Source organism: Chlorocebus sabaeus, chromosome 13, assembly GCF_047675955.1.
Source record: "Chlorocebus sabaeus isolate Y175 chromosome 13, mChlSab1.0.hap1, whole genome shotgun sequence".
In the NCBI taxonomy this organism is placed as follows: Eukaryota; Metazoa; Chordata; class Mammalia; order Primates; family Cercopithecidae; genus Chlorocebus; species Chlorocebus sabaeus.
Window position 1 is genome coordinate 17,667,650 of NC_132916.1, and position 20,915 is coordinate 17,688,564.

A 20,915-nucleotide genomic window follows, 5' to 3' on the forward strand; every position below is an offset into this window, starting at 1 on the left:
TGTGTTTCCTTTTCCAATATTTATTTTTTTCTAATTTTGATGCAGTGGCTGCAAAATTAATAATTTTGAATGTTGGGTATATAGACTTTATTGTTTTCTTCTTATCATTAATAGGAATGCTGTAAAATTAACCATTCTACAAATATTTGTGTACCTAGTATGTACCAAGCATTTCTACAACAATGAACGAAACAGACAAAAGTGTCTGCCTTCATCATATTTGTTGGCTACTTGGTTAGACAAACAAACAGGTAAAACTTGTAGTATGACTAGTGGTGATACATTATATGGTGATAAGTTAAACAGGAAAAGGTAACAGGCCATACTGGGGATGGGGTGAGGGAGTTCATTTTTAAATAAGACGGTCAGGAAAGTTTCAAGGAGAATGTAACATTTCGGTAAATACTTGAAGGAGTGAAACCCTAAGTGTGGAACAAGTGCAAAGGTCTTGACGCCTAATTGTACCAAGCATGGCTGAGGAGCAGCAAGGAGGCCATTGTGATTGAAACAGAGAACAAGAGGCAGAGAAAAGGAGATACATTCAGGGGAGTAACAAAAAAGCAGACTGTAAGAAGTTCACTCTGAATAAGATGGTAAGCCACTGGAAGATTTGGATTGGATTTGAATGGAAGAGTCTTTGCTGAAATTATCTGACTTAGGTTTGAAAGGCTCATACTGGCTGCTGTCTTGAGAACAGAATAAAATGGAATTGTAATAGAAGGAGACAGGAAGTGGTAGAAACAGAAGATGGGTGGGCGATACCAGTTTAGAAGTCTTAAATTTGCTGATCTGCTGATGTGACATCCCAATGAAATAGAGGAGTCAAGGATGAGTCCAGGGTTTTTTGGTGTGAATAATGAGAAGGATGAGGCTTTTCATTCACTAAAATTGGGAAAACTGTGGGAAGAACACTTTTTTGGGAAAAGATAATGAGGGCAGATTAGAGCATGTTAAGTTTGAGAAAGCCAAGTGAAGATATTAAGTAGCTGGATATATGCATCCTGAATTCCGGAAAATTATCTTCACTGGGCATGTAAATTTGAGAATTTTGTACAGAAAGCTGGTAGACCCAAAAAAGTCTCAATGAGTTCATCAAAGAAGTGATAGAGAAGAAAGAACACTGTGGCCATTCAAAATTTGGAAACGAGGAAGATGAAAGGAAACAAGAAAGAAGACTGCAAAGAAATGATGAGAAAGACAGGTGAGTGTGGTGCCCAGGAGGCGAGAGAAGAAAGTATTTCAAAGAGGGTGGAGTTAAAATAGTCAGTTTGGACTACTGTAGACAAAGTGTCATAGTTGGGTAGCTTAAAAACAACGTAAATTTGTTTCTCACAGTTTTGGTGGCTGGGAAGTCCAAGATCAAGGTGGTGGCCTATTTGGTGTCTGGTGAGGGCCTGCTTCCTAGTTGTAGAAGATTGTCTTTCTGTATCCTCACATGGTGGGGAAAAGCAATCCAGTTCTCTGGCCTCTTCTTATAAGGGCCCTAATCCCATTCATGAGCACTCAACTATCATGAGCTAATTACCTCCCAAAGGCCCCAGCTTTTAATACCATCACAACGGGGGTTTGGAGTTCAACAAATAGATTTTGGAGGGGCAACTTCAGTCCATTGTAGTGTAAAATGCTGTTGGCCCAGAAGGAGATGGCAAAATAACTCTGGGACTTAATAATATGGGGACATTGAGATGTCTACAAAATCTGTTTCATTAGAGGGTTAGGGCAGTCCACTCATTTTTATAATTGATGTAATCTTAAATTTAATTATTGAGTGTATCTATACAGGGAAATGTACTTTTATTTTAGCCAGGTCATTAAGTTCAGCATCCTATTTTACCAATTTCAGTTCTTGTTTCTTATATTCTACTCCTTCCCTCTAATTTTATTTTCTTCTGACTGAAGTAGGTTCCAGCAAATATTTGAGTAATCTACTCAGTGAGTTTATCAGAAATAATCTTCACTCTTGATTTTTTATTTAGCTGCATATAAAATTGTAGGATGATTATTATTCCTCAGCACTTGGAACACATTACTCCATTGCCCACCGTCTTCAGCATCTAATATTGCTCATGGAAAGTCCACTGTCAATCAAAGTATTACTTGTGTGTGGGTAATTCAGCTTTTGTCTTTATCGTCTAGATGTGTTTTTACTATTTTGTGTAGAAGTGTAGATTTATTTTTATTTTTATTCATCCTACTCAGCATGTGGCATACTCCTTTATGTGAGGCTTTGTTCTGTTTTGTTTTCTTCCAATTGTAGGGAGTTCTTGGCCAGTTTTCCTTAAAATATTATGACTTTCCTGACAATCCATTATTTCTCCCCTTATGAAGAAAATCTTGTTGGGTGTATATTGGGACCTTTCAATGTTACTGGTCTACTTATCTCAATTCTCTTTTCATGTTTTAGCTTTTTATCACTCTGCTGAATTCTGAGTATATTCCTTGGCACCATCTTTGGGATTGTTTGGGAAAGAGCTGATTATGTGTAAATCTTTTAATAGCTATTTGTGTTTGTTTTTACATTCCCATTATGTCTTTTCTTATTTCATATTTGCCGATTTTGTTTTATAATTTATTTTATTTTATTAGTTTTTAATTGACAAATAATAATTGTACATATTCATGGGGTACATAATGATGTTCCAGTACATAAAACGTAGAGTGATAAGGTCAGGGTCATTAGCATATTCATCATCTCAAACATTTATCATTACTCTGTTGGGAATTTTCAATATCCTCCTTCCAGCTATTTGAAACTATATATTATTGTTAACTTTAATCATCCTACAGTGATGTAGAACACTAGAACTTATTTCTCCTATCTAGCTGCCATTTTATGTCCCTTAAAAAATGTGTCCATATCTCTCCTTTACTGCTACCGTTCACAGCCTCTGGTATGCTATGCCCTTCTTTTTACTTCTATGAAATCAATGTTTTTTAAACTTCTGCATATAAGTGAGAATATGTGGTATTTAACTTTCTGTTCCTTGCTTATTTCACTTAATATAATGTCTTCCAGTTCCATCCCTGTTGCTATGAATGACAGGGTTTCATTCTTTTTAATGGCTAAATTAGTATTCCATGATGTATATATACCGCATTTTCTTTATTCATTAATCTATTTTTGGACACCTCGGTTTTGGACACCTTGGCTGTCGTGAATAGTGCTGCAATAAACCTGGAGGTGCAAGTATCCAAAAGGCATCCAAATTGGAAAAGGGGAAGTCAGATATGTTTTCTAATTTATTGTTCTCCCATTTAAATTGTATTCTTTTCTTTATCACATTGTTTATCTTAAATATATGTTTGTTCAACTAATTTTAGGTGATTCTGTTATTACCACTTGATCAGGAATATATTAATCTCCTAATTGTTGGTTGTCTGTTTTCTGGTGTTAATATGGATTTTTGCTTTCAGGTAACACATTGAGTGAGAGATGTATTTCTTACTGTCACTTACTCTTCATAATGTAATGCTTTTCATTTGTTTCCACTAATCCCCTTAAGACCCTTAGTCTTGAAGCAGCTCTTTTATCAGTATCTCAGGATTCCCTGCCATCTGGCAGTGATTTTGGAAAATTCCCTGACGCAGTCACTGAACAAATAAGCTGATTGGCTGAAGTCTAATCTGGATAGCTTTTTCTACATCCTACCCTTTCTGCAGCTAGGCATTACTGAATAGCAGAAATTATTTTTTTAGTACCTTTTTGTGAATGGCACAATCACAGCCCCTGATTTTATGCAGGCAACCTGGAATCAGACTCCCACTCCTCCTAGGGAAGCATCTGACACCTCACTGGAGTGTGGGACCTTTGCCCGCTTCTGTTTCAGTATCTGAATTGCAGAATGACTGTGGCTTTAGACCCCATTTACCTACCTCTGTGGTTTTCTGCTCTGTTTCCGGTCAAAAAATGTGGTTATCTGGTTTTCAAGAACACAGTATTTTTTAAAGTGTTTATCATTGTATTCCGAACCAAAAATATCATTTTAAAATAATGAGCTCATAATGCCAAAATAACCTGAAGCACTTCATAGTTTTAATAAGTACTGCTTTCAGCCACACATTTGACAATATATGTGTATGATTTACATACATGACATATTTATGAAAAACATCATTCAGTAGATTGCATTACTTTTTCTAAGAGTTCATGCTAAATTTGATAATAAGATGAAACTTTTTATTTTAATCCTCAACACAGTCTTAGATCAGGATTGGTCCTATAAATAGGTAGCAACTCATTTGGCCTTATTTGTAAGATCACAGATAGGACACTCTGTATCCCACTATTTATTTTATCTGCCATGATATATAAATTCCACCAGAGTAATTCCCCTGAATTTGATGACTTTTATTTTCCCCTGAGTCTCCATTAAATAACAATAAAGTTGGGGGATGGAGGAAGAGAAGCTAATGCCTTTGCAACACTGACACCTAACAGAAAATAAGGCCCTTTGGTAATGTTATTAAGGTTAGGCCTCTGGAGGATGAGTCAAAAGTGCCAAAAAGGATATTGAGTGTTTCAAAGGAAGTGAGAGGGGGCCAAGAATAAACTTGATCTTCCTCATACTCTTATATAGTTAGAAACCATGCAACAATCATTTATAAAGCTCAGTTTATCTTACTGTAAACATTAGTGGAAAAACGAGTTCCATACGCCCTCTGTAATCACTGAATGGTGTCCATAAAAAAGGCAGACTTAATCATTCTTGAGTAAAGAAGGAAGTTAAAAATAAATTTTCAAACCTTATCATATTTACTTTACCAACAGTCTTGATTACATGGCAACTTTGTTGCTATAATTTTATGCAGCAGATCATGGTAGACGTTCCTCCCCAAAGTTTTTAGTACATTCTTCTAAAAAGTTTTCCTGAGAATTTTTAGTTTGACTTCTCAAGCTTCCTTGTTTTACCTTTTCTTAAATTATCTCCCTTCTCCCTTAGTGAAATGAGCCTTCCTTCAACATAGGTAACTTATCCTTACTGCTTTTTTCATACCCTTTTTTTTTTTTTTTTTTTTTTTTTTTTTATCTCTTTCAGCCAATTGGGTCCTGAAGTAGCTGAAATGCGAAAAAGGCAGCAGCCCCAAAATGAAGGAACACCTGCTGTGTCTCAAGCGCCTGGAAACCAGAGGCCCAACAACACCTGTTGCTTTTGTTGGTGCTGTTGTTGCAGCTGCTCCTGGTATGTCATGTTACCTGTAGGATGCCATACCCAGGCTTGGCAGGCACTAGCGTGAACAGGCATGCCAAATCTCAGAACTGTAGAAACTTCTCAACATGTCTTTTTTTATTCTTTCTTTGCAAGTAGGACTTATTGAAGTCTATCATTGGTTTAATGCAAATGCTTGCACAAAGAAAATATATAATATTTCCCTCAAATCTACATTTAAATTGATAATAAGGTAAAAAAAAAAAAAAAAAGAAGAGGTGTGTTTTATATCATGTTTTTCTCCATCCATGCTTCTTAAAGATTTGGGTGAAAATAAGATTTTAGTTACATAGGTATTTATCAATAAGCAATATTCTCCAATGTTACAGTCAAGAACTTTAAAATAACATCGAGTAACACTGCATGTAGTATTGAATGTGTGTGTGTGTGTGTGTTTTTAGTTCTCTGCTGCTACTTGATAGGGTATTGAACATTCAGCTGCATGACCAGATAACTGTAAGTCAGGGTAACAACCTCTGCCCAGAATTCCTGCCAATAAGGACAGAGAGAAAAGAGTCAGACTCACAACCACCTATCTAAAAGGTCAGTGGCTGTGCTTGGAATGAAGTCCAACTCAGTTCATTGAAAAATCCTGAAATTAGAGCCAGAGAACCTGCTTCCCATTGCAGTGTTATCACTGGCAGGCTCTGGGACATCATGCAAACTCATAATCTCTTTGTTCTTTGATTTCCTCATTGGCAAAAAGATGAAGAGTTAGACAAGCTAATTCCCAAGGTGCCGTCTAGTGCTAAACGCCCATGACCCAGGGAACTCAGAGAACCTGCTTGAGTTCCAGATTCATAAAGTGCCTAACATTTATGCAGGTGAGATTCTTCAAGGGGATGCTAGACTTTTTGAACCATACATTTTGGGGTCTTTTAAAATCCAGTTTACAAGTGGATCCTCTAGCCCAACAGTGGTCTTCTGCGTCTCCCCAGACTAATTCAGAACCTAAAGAAAGGCCCCTATGTTGGAGTCATCTCTCTGTGTGTTATCTCTACAGTTTTCCAACATATGTTGAGGATTTTTTTGTTTGTTTGTTTGTTTTTCGATATGGCAAAACATTGTATCATTGAGGCCAAAATAGAAGGTAAAGAGGGCTGTACTAGAGTGGTACCTTGGTGATGAACAAGCTCCATCCACTCTAGAAAACTCCAGTTCCAGGAAAAGCATCAGATATTGCAGTAATCTGGAAAGCTTAAGTAGTTTTTATAAATATCAATATTGCTTCCTAGATGATGAGTCTTTGTTACAGAAAGTCATACTGTATTAGTCTATTTTTATACTGCTATAAAGAAGTACCCGAGACTGGGTAATTTATAAAGAAAAAGAGGTTTAATGGACTCACAGATCCACAGGGCTGGGGAGGCCTCACAATCATGGCAGAAAGTAAAGGAGGATCAAAGGCACATCTTACATGGTGGCAGGCAAGAGTGCATGTGCAGGGGAACTGCCCTTTATGAAACCATCAGAACTCATGAGATTTATTCACTGTCATGAGGACAGCATGGGAAAAAACCATCCCCATGATTCAGTTACCTCCCACCGCCTCCTTCCCATGACAGATGGGATTGTGAGAGCTACAATTCAAATGGGATTTGGGTGGGGACACAGCCAAATCACATCATGTACATAATTAGTTTTATTTCATTCTTAAGCCTTAATAATTTAAGATAGAGGAAGCAGAGTTTGAGATGAAGTAAATATTTCAGTCATAGTTGTGTAATCTTTTTCTGTGTCATGCCTGAAGAGATTATCTAGCTCTGGTCTTAGTCTGTGAAGTACCATGTAGTGACTTACTATAGTGGTTCTGAAGTCAGACTGCCAGACTTCAAATCTTATCCTCACCCATCTCTGTCTGCATGACCTTCAGCAAGTTAGTTAAATGCCAGTAATAAAAATCCCTGCCTCATAAGGTCATTGTAAAATTAAATGAGATAAAATACATAACAAGCCGAGAACAGTGTCTGACACATAGTAAGCATTTAATAAGAGTTAGCTCTCTGGGCTATGGAACACTTCATATTGAAAAATAAAGATCACTTTAAAGAGAAACTGGCTTGAAATCATGTTTTTAAAAAAAGATCAGTTTGTAGCTATAACACAAAAATTATCTTGGAAAAGAAAGCTATTTTATTTTAAATTCTGTATAAAACATCACCAATATATTGTTACACAAGGTTGAGGAATAGACTTCTATTGCTCATTTGCACTATACCAGGTTCCTGTAATCAGTATATAATTTTCCTTAGCTGCCAAAACTTATTTCTGAATTGCTTTGAGATTAAAACACCAGAACAGATAGAATACTGAAGTTTCTTTGTGCTATATGTATTAGCTGCCATATATTTAGTGAGATTTGCTTTTATCAAGTTTTAAAGGACGTATTAAATAACAGAACATTTAACATGAACGCATGAGCGTGAGATTATTGCAGTACACAGACAATGGGTGAAGAAGAAAACAGCTTTTGGAAGCTGCATCAACTCTCTACACCTCTAGAGTGGATCCCCAAACATTGGGTACATTGGCTCCATGCTCTGTTAGCTCTGGACTAGCAATACCCTTGTCAGGAACTGCATTTGTTGTCAATGAACATTGGATGCCTACGTCTAGGCCGTAAAATGTACAGTCTGTAAATTTACAAGTCCTTCTGTATATGATAAATGATAGATAATTTCTAATAAATATAAACCACTTGATTATTCTGTATTTATTTATATTTGAGACAAAATCTGCTCTGTCATGTAGGCTTGATTGCAGTGGCACAATCACAGCTCACTGCAAGCTCCAACTCCTGGGCTCAAATGATCTTCCCTCCTCTACCTGCCCAGTAGCTGGGACTACAGGTGCCTGCACCACACTTGGCTAATTTTTTTTTTTTTTTTTTTTTTTTTTTTTTAGTGGAGTCAGTGTCTTGCGATGTTGCTGGGGCTGGTCTTGAGCTCCTGGGCTCAAGCAATCCTCACGCCTCAACCTCTCAAAGTGCTGGGATTTACAGGCATGAGCCACTGTGCCTGGCCACTTAATTTTTTTTAAAAGGATAAAAGTTAAAGTTCCTTGAACTATGGATTTTAATTATGACTATATTGTCTTATTACAAATGAAAATGTCGTTTACCCATATGTTTTTAAAGTATCATTATTTTTGTACTTCAGGTTTATAAAAGAAAATTATAAAGGCTTTTTGGAGTCAAAAGAAAAAGAAACAAATGTTCTTCAGATTTTCCAGGCTAGGTCAAAGGAGCAGAACAAAAAGAAACACTAAAAATGTAATTTAGGGACTAAAAAAAAAAAGTTAGAAATCAAAATATGAAGTAACTGTCATTCGTGAATGGGAGCAGTTGTCATGTGGCTGAATTTACTTCCTTTTAAGGAAATAGAGTGGGAGGAAAAATTTCTGTATCTAGTAATAAATACAAATACCTCACCCTAAGCTTCATGTTATGGGTTTTTTAACAATGTAACATTTTCCTCAAATTTGCACTTCTCATTCATATTTCATTGTCAGCTCTTCTCGCATTTTTAAACTGATTCCTGTCTTTATAACATTACCACCACATTTTTGGAGGGGAGGATACAGAGAGTAAGTACATAACTGCTGAATTGTTCCCCAGTGTCTTTGAAAATTCTAAACTGTTTAGACAGGCTTAATAGTGACTTAGGCTGATCCATTCTCTATCTCTGTCATAGAGGCACTTTCTCCCCCCCCACATCAGTCTCTCTCCTTATCTCCCTTTTCTCCTCATAGCCCTTGCAATTAAAGAAGAGAAAACAGGAGGATGAGGTTTAGAACCATTAACATCCTTAAATACGTAAGCAATGGATACCCAAATCCAGGGCGTAAAATGGACAATCTATAAACATGCAAGACCTTCTATTCATGGGACTAAGCTAGGGTGAAGAGATCATTTTGTCAAGACCATTTGTCTACGGGTTCAAGGTTGACACTGGCAAGTGGAATGTCTGGTTTCTTCAGATAGTAACCTTCTTCCCTTTTCTTTATAAGAAAGAAGTCTTTGAAAGATACTGAAGGCTCCTCTCAAACTGACTTCAGTCGGGACAGTGTGAAGCAGTGAGGTTGTTCAGATGCTTACACGTGAGATAACACATATAAAAATGCAGGGCAGACTAGAAACTGCTGTGTGCTTACAGAAAGGAGGGGCATCAAAAATGGCCATAGAGCTTTCGAAGTTTATTATGAGCTTAAAGCTCATTTTCAAATTGTCCTACGAACTCTCTTGCAACATCATTCAGAGGTTGCATTAAAATAACCCATGCTACTTTTTCACATAAAATCTTCAGGTACTAATTCCTCTTTTAATACTGGATGCTTCTGTGGGTGTCCCATCAAGCAAAACAGGGTTCCCTGTGTAAAAGTTAGAACTCCAGAGACCTCAGCTACCATCTCTCCAAAATGTTTACGTTGCCCTCTGCTTGGCACATCATGGTGGTGAGTTGACGGCTGTGGAGAGGAGAAGAATGAAATATCACTGGCCATAGCCCTGGCTCCAGCTTGCAGTTACCAAGTGAAAGGTTCTGTCTTTAGCTACTTTATAAATTAGACTTAGGTATAAGCTTTCATTTGAAAAAACAACAACAACAACAGCAACAACAAACAATGTTTGGAAAATGTTGTATCTATTTTTACAGGTAAGGAAACTGATGGCTTGCTGATGTCAGTAGACCCATTAGGGATTGAAGTGGAACTGAGATGCAAGCCTCTGAATATCTAGTCCATTGTTTGGTTCATTTTAATATGAAGCTTCCAAACTTTTCATTTCCAGGTTTGATATGAGCCATTTCCAAATACAACTTTCCCAGTTGAATTCACAATCTCATGCACTCCTGAGTATTGCCCACGAGATTTGGCCCACTGCACTGGACTCTTCTCAGGAGAGATTGGTCACAGACTGAATTTAGTAAATTAACTAGCCTTTGGAAAGCTAAAATTGTCTCTCTTTTGGATACATTGGTTCCCAGAGTTTCCAGACCATGGGATGGATCTCACTAAGTAAATGTTAAGTGCTTCATAAATATGCTTTGGACTGCCCCTCCCTCCATTTCTAACAAGTACCATGGCCTCTATAATTCAAAACAGTGCAAAAATAATGTCCTATTTTATCCTCTGATGCTGTCACACTTTAGCTCTCTGCCAAAGGAAATACTAAGATGCATGCTTTAAAAGTCAAAGGATATTTTTTGAAAGGAAAAACAAAAATCCATGCCTACACCATGGTAAAGAAACCACTCCCTGGAAATAAAACTCCTCACACATGCAAGGTGGATCATTTCATCTGAGGCACCAGGGAATACATGGTTTCCTCTGTGCCTGTCACCCTCGGAGAGCTGATTCATCTCACATGGCAGAATATGTTAATCCTGCAGAGTAACTCACACTGCACAGGATTTCCAGAGTGCTTGTAAACAGACCGTCATACCTACCACTTACAAAGAAGCAATACAGAAGTCTCCAGTTTGGAAAGTCCATCTGGCCATGGCATGGGTACATGTCCTCAATGTTTTTATCAGTTATATCAACTTTACACAATCAAAAGATATCTATCAAAATGAACCCAAGTTTCTCAGGCCACATACACAAAACCAGAGTGGACAATAGGACTATGGACTGAATGAGAGTTAATGGTAGAAGGAGTCTCACTCTGGTGAAGAAATCCAGAGTCCCAAGAGGACAGGAAGAAGAAATTGTGGATAAAGAGGTGGCAGGTGCATTTGGTGACAGGGCTGTGCACGGTGAGATCTGCTGACCCCAGATTACCCCAGTCAGCTTCAAGGTTCAGACCCGGACAAAAAATGCAAATTTCAACCAAAGCTGACTCACCCTACGTGGCAATGTGGTGAGGACTATCTATGTCTGGATGGGCCAGGAGGTACCAGAGCTTCAGGGATGACCTTGGTAGTGGGCTGGTGCTGTTCATACCCTCTGCCCTAGAAAAGGCTGAACACATGAAAGGTCAGAGTTTGATTCACCAACCCACTAAACCATTTTTTATACGAGTGATACTCCTGTCTGTCCCATGTTTTTGTTTTTTAGGTTAATACCTTCAGTAAAAATTATAGTACGTAGATCTTGTATTTGAATTCACAAAGCTCAATATTGGTCATTGCTGCCAGGCATTTGTGTAAACAGGTAACTGAAGTTTCATGCATCAAAATAGCAAAAAATAGGCCAGGCATGGTGACTTATGCCTGTAATCCCAGCCCTTTGGGAGGCCGAGGTGGGTGGATCATGAGGTCAGGAGTTCGAGACCAGCCTGACCAACATGGTGAAATCCCATCTGTACTAAAAATACAAACATTAGCTGGTGTGGTGGCGTGTCCCTGTAATCCCAGCTACTCAAGAGGCTGAGGCAGGAGAATCGCTTGAACCTGGGAGGCTGAGGCTGCAGTGAGCCAATGTCGCGCCACTGCACTCCAGCCTGGGTTACAGAGAGAGACTCTGTCTCCAAAAAAATTTAAAAAATAAATAAATAAATAAATTATATATATATATGTATATGTATATAAATACATTTTGGCTTACATTATTTGGCCAATATTAGTAGGCATTTAACATTTGTTGAATGGGTGATGGATTTGGATTTGCCATTTGAGCCTACTTTATGAAATATAAAACCTTGTGTCACAGAAATTCTTTTCAAAAATTACAGGCACATTCTCCCAGGTCACCAGATTTTTTCTTATGCACCATTTTTCTTCATGCACCCGTGTGTGTGTGTGTGTTTTAAAGGTAGTAGTACTAATTAGTAGTACAGAGGGGCATGAATTTGGGGAGGGAGCACTAAATCTGTTTAGTATTTGTGGGATATAAATCAAGAAGAACAAAATGGAAGACTAGGGAGATAGGCAGTGACAAATAATCAAATGTCTTTTACGCCTCATTAAGGAGTTTACACCTTTTTAGAGATGGGAAGCAATTGAAGAGTTTTAAGTAAGGAGGGGACAAAGTCCATTTTATATTTTAAGTATTCTCCTGAGGGAATGGAAAATGTTTGGAAGGAAAATACAAAAAGTAAGGGGGATGTTAAGAGACTTTCATGATAGCCTTGGTGAGACATGGTGAGGCCCAACATAAGGAGACAATAAAAGGGATGGAGAGAAGTGCATTTTCAAGAAAAAATTAGGATATACTGCCAAGAATTAGTGATAGACGAGAAAGAGAAGGATGACTCCATATTGCTTGCATGAGTAGCTGGGTTGCTGGTGATCTCATCAAATGAGAGGACACTGCAATAGGAAGTTATTTAGGCCAAGGATACAAAGATGAGTTCAACTTGCTCTGATTGAGATATCCAAGAGTTAGTTGTATAAATGAATTTGAAGCTTGCAAGGCAAGCATGGATGAAATATGACAATCTGGGACTCATCAGTTGCAAGAGATTAGAATGACTGGCCCTGGTGAGTATTCCAGGGTGAAAAGCAGGGAGCTACAGACAGAAACCTCAGGACGCACCACATTTAAAGAACAATGGAGGAGTGAGAGAGTTGCAAACACAGAACGTGGAGAAGAGGTGATGTGAAAAATGACATGCAAAATGCGGCAAGGGGGCCGGGCACAGTGGCCCACAACTATAATCCTAGCACTTTGAAAGGAGGACATGGCAGGAGGAAAGCTTGAACCCAGGAGTTCGAGACCAGCCTAGGCAACATAGTGAGTCCCCATCTCTACAAAAAAATTTAAAAATTAGCCGAGTGTGGTAGTACACACCTGTAGTCCCAGCTACTCAGGAGAGTGATGTAAGAGGATGACTCGAGCCCAAGAGTTGAGGCTGCAGTGAGCCATGATCACATGACTGCACTCCAGCCTGAGTGGGACCCTGTCTCAGAGAAATAAAATAAAACACAGCAAGGGACTGTTACAGAAGCCAAAAGAATTGAGAGTTTGCACATACACCAGGGAAGTCCAATACAATAAGAATCATAAAACATTTTGTGATTTGACCAACCAGGGGGGCTTCTTGGTGAACTTTGAGAGAACCAAGCTTGTCTGTAAGATGTGCAACAAGGAAGAACTTGGAGAAAGAAAAGCTCCTGACAGAGAAAATGAGTGAGCCCCTCTTTAAAGGCTCTGAGACCCCATATGCTCCTCCTTCAGGGTGAAGGTTTGCTTTGAGAGAGGTTGGAGTTTCCTTCCTGACTCATTCAAAGCAAATTATTCATTTTCCAAGGCAATATGAAATTCAGCCGTTCCAAATCCAGGTCAGCTTTATTAGCTACCTGCACAATATTTAAGAACTTCCTCCCGAAAATTCCAATCGATAATGCAAAAATGAGGTTGACTTCTTTGCTATCCTTATTTATAAAATTTCATAGTTTTGTTACTCCTGATTAAGTATTAGCCCTACTTTTGCTTCTCCCATTAAAATTCTTCACTATTTCTTATGGGCCTAACCTATTGTCTTTCATGGTCTAGGTGTGGTAGAACTATTACAATCTGCCTGCTATTTTAGCACATGATTCAAGAATTACTTGTTCTGTTTTTGTCAGATAAGACAATCAAATTCACTTTTTGTGAAAATGAAATTGATTTTATAATTCTGCTGGACTGAGTGCTATAAATTATAGCATATATAAATGCTCTAAAATCCATATCTTTGTTTCAGATATTAATATATTATGTATTAATATACATCTTTTTGCATGGGAACGTCTGTTCCTGAGTGAAACACAAATTTCTGTCACTGACACTTTGTGTATAAAGTGATATACTTTTTTTTTTTGAGAGAGAGAGTCTTGCTTTGTCATCCAGGCTGGAGTGCAGTGGTGCAGTCTCGGCCCACTGCAACCTCTGCCTGCCAGGTTCAAGCGATTCTTTTGCCTCAGCCTCCCGAGTAGCTGGGACTACAGGCGCACACCACCACACCTGGCTAATTTTTTTTTTTATTTTTAGTGGAGACAGGGTTTCACCATGTTGGCCAGGCTAGTCTCAAACTCCTGACCTCAGGATCTGCCTGCCTCAGCCTCCCAAATTGCTGGGATTACAGGTGTGAGCCACTGCTCCCAGCCAAAGCAATATAGATTATTTAAAAATACAGAGCCGTTTAACTGCCAATTCCATAGTAATAGTGGAACAGTAACTTCAAGTGTTTTGTTCTAGAGGTAGTCTTGCCATATTTGACAATTACACACAAATTCTAATGGCATGTCTTCCTCAGAAAGCTGACTTTCAAGAGGCTATATGGGATAGGGAAAGACCAATGGCACTGGAGTTTTACAGACCTGGGTACATTCCAGTTTTATCACATGTAACTATGAAACCTTTGGCAAGCTACTTACTACCTCTGAGTCTCAGTTTCTTCCTCAGTAAAATGAGATTACTAATGTACATAAATCCCTGCATAATCCTTTATTGATAGGTATTATTTCTGTCCCTTTACAAGTCTCAGGCCCAGAGGAATTTACCAGTCTGTGTAGGATGTGGCTATTGCAGGCTTGGCAATGCTCTGTTTGCATGTCGTCAGTTAAGGTAGCAGATGCTGTTTCTTCAGTCTGTATCACTTCGCCCTTTCTCCCCAACTCTCACATTAATCAGCACAGGTAGAAGTCAGGACAGCCCTGGAGCATGCACAGCCACAGGGCTCCCAGAGTGTTGTAACTTTTATATAGCAGGGTTTTGTTTCTCTACAGGTCAAGATTGTTGTCTTCCATGGTGTCTGTTCCCAAGGAAGCCCCGCACATTCATCCCATACGCGTTCACACACACACACACACACACACACACACACACACACACACACAAACTGGAAAATGCGAGGGAAACATGGATGGGTAGATGAATGAGCAATCCTGCCAGCTATCGGATATATTTCTGAATATTCACTAACAGGATTTTAACTTTTTCACTCTCCTTTTTATGATAGGGACCCAACCTTCTAAAGTCAGAAGCTAGAGCTCCAACTGAACTAATGCACTTGACACAGACAATTGCATGCTATTTTAATAAGAGTAACACTGTTACTGCTCCTAACTAAACAGAAGTCCATTTGGCCTTTTCACATCTAAGATATTTGCTTTCCCGCTAAGGCATTCACTTAGTTATAAATTATAGGTAAAATTACAGTGGGTTGAAGGAATAGCTTAAAATAGAATTTTAATCAACGTGAGAACCGAGGTGTAGAAGATTCTGCTGATTGGCGTGTATTTTTTATTTTTATTTTTATTTTATTTTATTTTATTTAGATGAACTCTCACTCTATAGCCCAAGCTGGAGTGCAGTGGTGCCATCTCGGCTCACTGCAACCTCCATCTCTGGGGCTCAAGCAATTCTCGTGCCTCAGTCTGCCAAGTAGCTGGGGCTACACGTACGCGCCACTGTGCCCAGCTAATTTTTTGTATTTTAGTAGAGACAGGGTTTTGCCATGTTGCCTAGGGTGGTCTCGAACTCCTGAGCTCAGGTGATCTGCCCACCTCGGCCTCCCAAAGTGCTGGGATTATAGGCGTGAGCTACCACGCCTGGCCTGGCATGTATTATGTATCTTTGTATTCAGACCTGTAATTCTCTTAATTTTAAGGAAAAATAAACTCTGTGCTAAATAAGAAGCTTTGGTCATCTAACTGAACATAAATGTACAGCGTAGATTTCGATTTTCACCATGTAATTACTTGTTAAATGAAGTTGGCATTCCAGATGAAATCACTGTGTCCATGAGCCGAAAACCCAGGGCCTGGGGTTTCAAATGAAAATTTAATATAGACAAAAAGAGGGAATTTTTGGTACCCATCTTTTCGAACAGATGCATATATAGAAAGAAATTGACAACAGAGAGAGAGAGAGAGAGAGAGAGAAAGAGAGAGAAAGAGAGAATCAGAGAATGAAGAAATTTGTCTTCAGTTTCCATGGGTCAAAAGAAGAAATGAATGTTTACATACCACCCGAACTGGAATTGAAATAGAAATAGTGTGGAGAATCCATTCTCAGGATGGGTCTTTGAAAACATTTTAAATAAAAAATACTTCCTACCTATTGGTAGTTAAAACCCTTTTCTAATTTATTTGTTCTAATAATGTACGACCTAAGTTCCATATTATTCCAGCATGAGACCGTGGAATGCAAAATGACTTCTTATTGGAAAGGATAATGACAATGATGATAACATTATGCCTACCTGTTTTTAAGACTAAAGTATTCCTAAATCAAATGACTTTTGGCTGGGATCTATTCAGAATATTTTGTAAATATCAAAAATGAAAAATTATTGCAGTTATACAAACGTCCCAAGATTGTTTATCCTCTTCAATTTCAATTATTACGCTCACTGAAAAACTGAATGACTCCTTTTAGATTCCTTAGAAAGATATAATTATCAAAACTCCTTAAGTGAATGAATAGATTCTTTTTCCAAATAAGGATATTTACCCACAGAAATTTTTTTCAGTTTTTGCTTTCTTCTGACTTGGTTTAAATATTGTATTTATGAAGGTAACACGGCCATCTAGTGGACAGATACTTGATAGCTGATTATTTTACTTGAGTTTAAGTTCATGAAACAAAAGCTTAAGCCAAATGAAATACTTGTTTCATGACACACGGTACATGATGACAAAATGTGGGGTGAGCCTTTAGAGGGGCAACATGGGGTACTTTTAGGCAAGCGTTTTATAACATTTCCAGACACAAATGTCTAACCGCTGTCCCCATCCCCACACACCCCACTCAAAACCGTACGCTATTATAAAAATGTAGACATGAAAGAGGTGAAGTTCAAATCATAGGTTTACCATTGAGTTTCTATGTGTCTGAAATGTTGTATGTTATGTGGTTACCAGCCCATCTTCTGGTGTCTTTTTGGCTTGGGGTTTTAGTTTTTTGGGGGGCGGGTAGTCTTTTGTAAGCGAAACATCAGTTCTATTCTCCTTTCCTTGTTGCCCTCTCCCCAAGTTATCTTTGCTAATGAAAGAAAGTCATACTTCCTGGGACGGCCCCCCTCAGCCATAGCAACACCCTGTCTGCAGTCATTAGCGGTGTTACTTTTGTCCTTCCTCTTTCACTCTTTGCTGTCAAAACCTTCTATAACAACTCCTTTTTGTTCATCTCAAACTCCAGGGAATTGAGAAGTTACCCTTCATCAAATTCTACTGCAAACTCGGGCGTCTGGGCAACAGCTCCTATGGAGTGATAGCTGTGGGATGACGCCTTAGAGGAGGGCATTTATACTCAATGCACTGGATTGCACTAGGAGGTTTATTTTTCCAAACCTTAAAGAAAAATCATTGGTATAAACAATTGCAATGCCACAATTAACTCTTCTATGTAAAGAGAAATGGCATTGCAGAGTGAAAATGAGCCTGAGACAGGAAGTCAGAAGAGGTGAGTCCCAATCCTAGTTCTAATAAATTTGAGTTGTGGGTCCTGTGTAAGTCAACCCCGATAATTGTTTCCTTGTAAATGAAACAAGAATGACTAATAACAACTCCCCTGTTTACCTTCAAGGACCGTTGTCAGGAGGAAGTGACGAGGTAATGTGTGAGGTTTTGTAATAATGGCAAAGGAAAAGTCTCTATTTACTCAGGTGGAAATAAAAAGCTCTTTGGTAAATTTGGAATCGGAATTTTAATGTGCAACCAACTTGCCCTTCCATTCAACTACGCATCTGTAATAATATGTGCCTTTTTGTCACAAGCTTTTAGTTTTTGTTTTACATCCTTATGAAGTAGGTCGTTGCCATTACTCCCATTATGAATGGTGAAAGCAAAGCATGGAAAGCTTACACCATCCTAAAGGAGGTGTATTCTACATTTGGGGTCCACCTCATCGTTTTCTTGGATAACACATACTTTGCTGCCTGTTTTAATCTCCTGATCCAGCGCTGCAACATCTGATATGTCCATTCTGGTCTACATTTGTATCGTGCCCCTGCATGCTTTTATCCCCGCTCTGAATGAGATCGCCTTTGTCCAGGTCTCCATCTGGCAAACAACTGCCCATTTTCAACCCAATTTAATCATTACCTCTTCTGGGAAGCCTTTCTCAATTCTCTTGTGGAAAAGCACAGGTACCATCAAGGGTGTCTAAGAAACCCCATATGCACAGTTCTATCTGAGTTCTTATCACAATGCCATGTGATGTTTATTTACCTGTCTGAGCTCCTCAGTAGCAGAGCCTTTGTCTTTTTCATCTTGTATGTCCAACCCACGGAACGTTGCATGAGCCAGTATTTCTTACACATTAGTAAAGTGTTGCTAACTCCTGTAGTATTTACTGTGATATCTTGAATGCTAAAATGAAATGTTTAAAGAATAATCTACCAACTCATTTTCAGAGCGTGAAGGATGTTGATTTCATTTTTGCACCGGGAACTTTGAGGTAGAAGCTGTTAAATAAAAAGAAAAGATTGATATCACAATGTGAGACTATTTCAATATGGAATAGACTGCTTTTACCAGAGACAGTAGTTCTCCCTTGGAGCCCTGATGTCACACTGTATGAAATGTAGACATCTTATTGATTCTTCAGTTTAATTTGTCTGTAAATATATGTGATTTCCTGACCAGCCTCTATCCCAGAGTTACCATGGCTACTGGTAAGTTGTCATCTTCTTTGCAACCATTTTAACAGTTTTTCTTAAGAACCGATTGTTTTCCTTACAATAGAAGACTGTCTTTCAAAACAGACCCTGCACATATCCATGATGACAGATCAGTAGATAAACTCTATAATTGGCAGCAGGTAATGCTTTGTCTCACCCCACTATCCACACTCCCCTGTAAACAAACGAACAATCCACCCCCATAGAGAGGGGGCACATTTTCTTAAGTTCTGAAATGTCCCAAGTGTTTTTCCTCCCTTTTCAAAGTCACTATTTAAAAAATCTCTAATGGGATTGTAAATGCTTCTTTTAATATATTTGGCCAAGGATATTGGCACTTTTCTTCCATAAAGTATTTAAGGTTTGATCAGGACCCCCACAGTGAGCACTGTGTATGCGTTTAGTTCTCGTTGTGGCTTTTATTGCTTAAAACGTAGAAATGTTAGTTTTAAATGTTACATACATAAAAGTCCGTGGGGGGAGTGTCTCTTCTTGGAGAGAGATGGGCTGAAAAAGAAAAAACAAGACCTGTAATCCCAGCACTTTGGGAGGCTGAAGTGGGTGGATCATAAGGGCAGGAGTTCAAGCCCAGCCTGACTAACAGGGTGAAACCCCGTCTCTACTAAAAATACAAAAATTAGCTGGATGTGGTGGCAGGCGCCTGTAATCCCAGCTACTCAGAAAGCTGAGGCTGGAGAATCGCTTGAACCCAGGAGGTGGAGCTTGCAGTGAGCCGAGATCATGCCATTGCACTCCAGCCTGGGCAACAGAGCGAGACTCCATCTTAAAGAAAGAAAAAAAGTGTCTCTGTGGGACCCTCAAAACTGTTGATCTGACATGTTCCTTTTAGGGCTGTCCTCAAACACATATAACATATATAAGTTGATCTAGAGCAAATATTTCCAGTGAATTATTACCTTAAAAAAAACCACACACTACTTGGAGCAGAACCAAGTAGGACAGACATTAGTCAGTAGCAATACAGTCAGTCAATCCGTTAGTATCAATCCGTTGTCTATTTTCTCCATTTCTCTTTAACTTAAAATGATATTTTCAGCAGTTCTTGATAACTGAAACCTTGCAACCCATTTTTTAAGACCAGTAGTAAAGGACAGTTAATAAAAAGAACAACTTGTCTGTTGCCGAAGTTCAATTTCTTTCTACAGGGCAAGACTGTGGCCAATATTAGATCAAGAGCTGCACAAACAGTGAACAGTTAAACATTTACTTAATGTCTGTTATAAGTAGTTTTAGTCCAAATATGTGCCCGTATTTTACCATCTGTAGAAATGAAAGATGTAAACTCAACCTAATATTTTGTAATGATGGCTCTAATATGGTAGCATTTGGGATGTTGGTAAATATCACAGAAACAGATAGAAGAGCCAGAATTCATGTTCAGAAACTCATGATTCATGCCTGTGGACTCCAGATTTGTCACTCTACAGCAAAGGCACAACGGAGAACAAATTTCTCAAAGATGTTTAATGAAGTGAAGGATACCTGCATCTTGTGTCCCTCCTGTGGGACACTGTGTGGAAATGTAATAAGAAAAACTCAAGGAGTTTGCTGTTTAAGCAGGGAATGAGAACTCTTTTGCTAGTTGTGTTATAGTGCCTTAATATGTCTCTGCACACACACATAAGCTCAATCAAGCTTGGCAGAATGAGTATCAATTTCCTATTTTAAAAAGAGCTGAATAGAATTTACCAAAAAATTATACATTTTAGATATACAGTAAGTTTTATAGAATATTGTCAGCAGTGTATCCTCCCTCATCCACTTTTCCCATCATTACTGGAAATACATCAAATTCCAGAGAAGAACTCTTTCTTACTCATTAGTGAATCTCCTCTAAAATACTTCTCTGGCCTATTTGTGTAGCGACATGGAGGACTGAGGTTTCCTAGGCTATCTAAAGCCACAAACACAGTCACAGCACTCACATGCAAATACCTCCAAAATTAGGCACTCTCTCTGAATTCCTCCCCAAAACTACACTACGCTGAAGGCTCTGCTGTCTCTAACCCTGGAACCGCTGCCTCCCGCAGGGGTCTAAGGGTCTGTGCAGCAGTTCCCAGGGACCATCCACTCTAGTTTCTGCTCCCCAGAATCCTTTGGGCTACATTACCTTTCCCTCCATGGTTCTATACCAATAAACC

The 20,915-nt window shown here is 38.7% G+C and overlaps 1 protein-coding gene across 4 annotated transcripts in view; it reads left to right on the forward strand.

Moving 5' to 3' along the window:
- The window catches only part of RGS17 (regulator of G protein signaling 17), a 119,690-nt gene that overhangs the window by 81,167 nt on the left and 17,608 nt on the right, over positions 1–20,915 (forward strand). For all 4 annotated transcript variants that reach the window (XM_008007637.3, XM_073022326.1, XM_073022324.1 and 1 more), the window contains exon 2: positions 5,037–5,180. In XM_008007637.3, coding sequence (XP_008005828.1) covers positions 5,062–5,180 — 119 coding nt within the window. In that variant the 5' untranslated portion in view covers positions 5,037–5,061. The remainder of the gene's footprint in view (positions 1–5,036; positions 5,181–20,915) is intronic.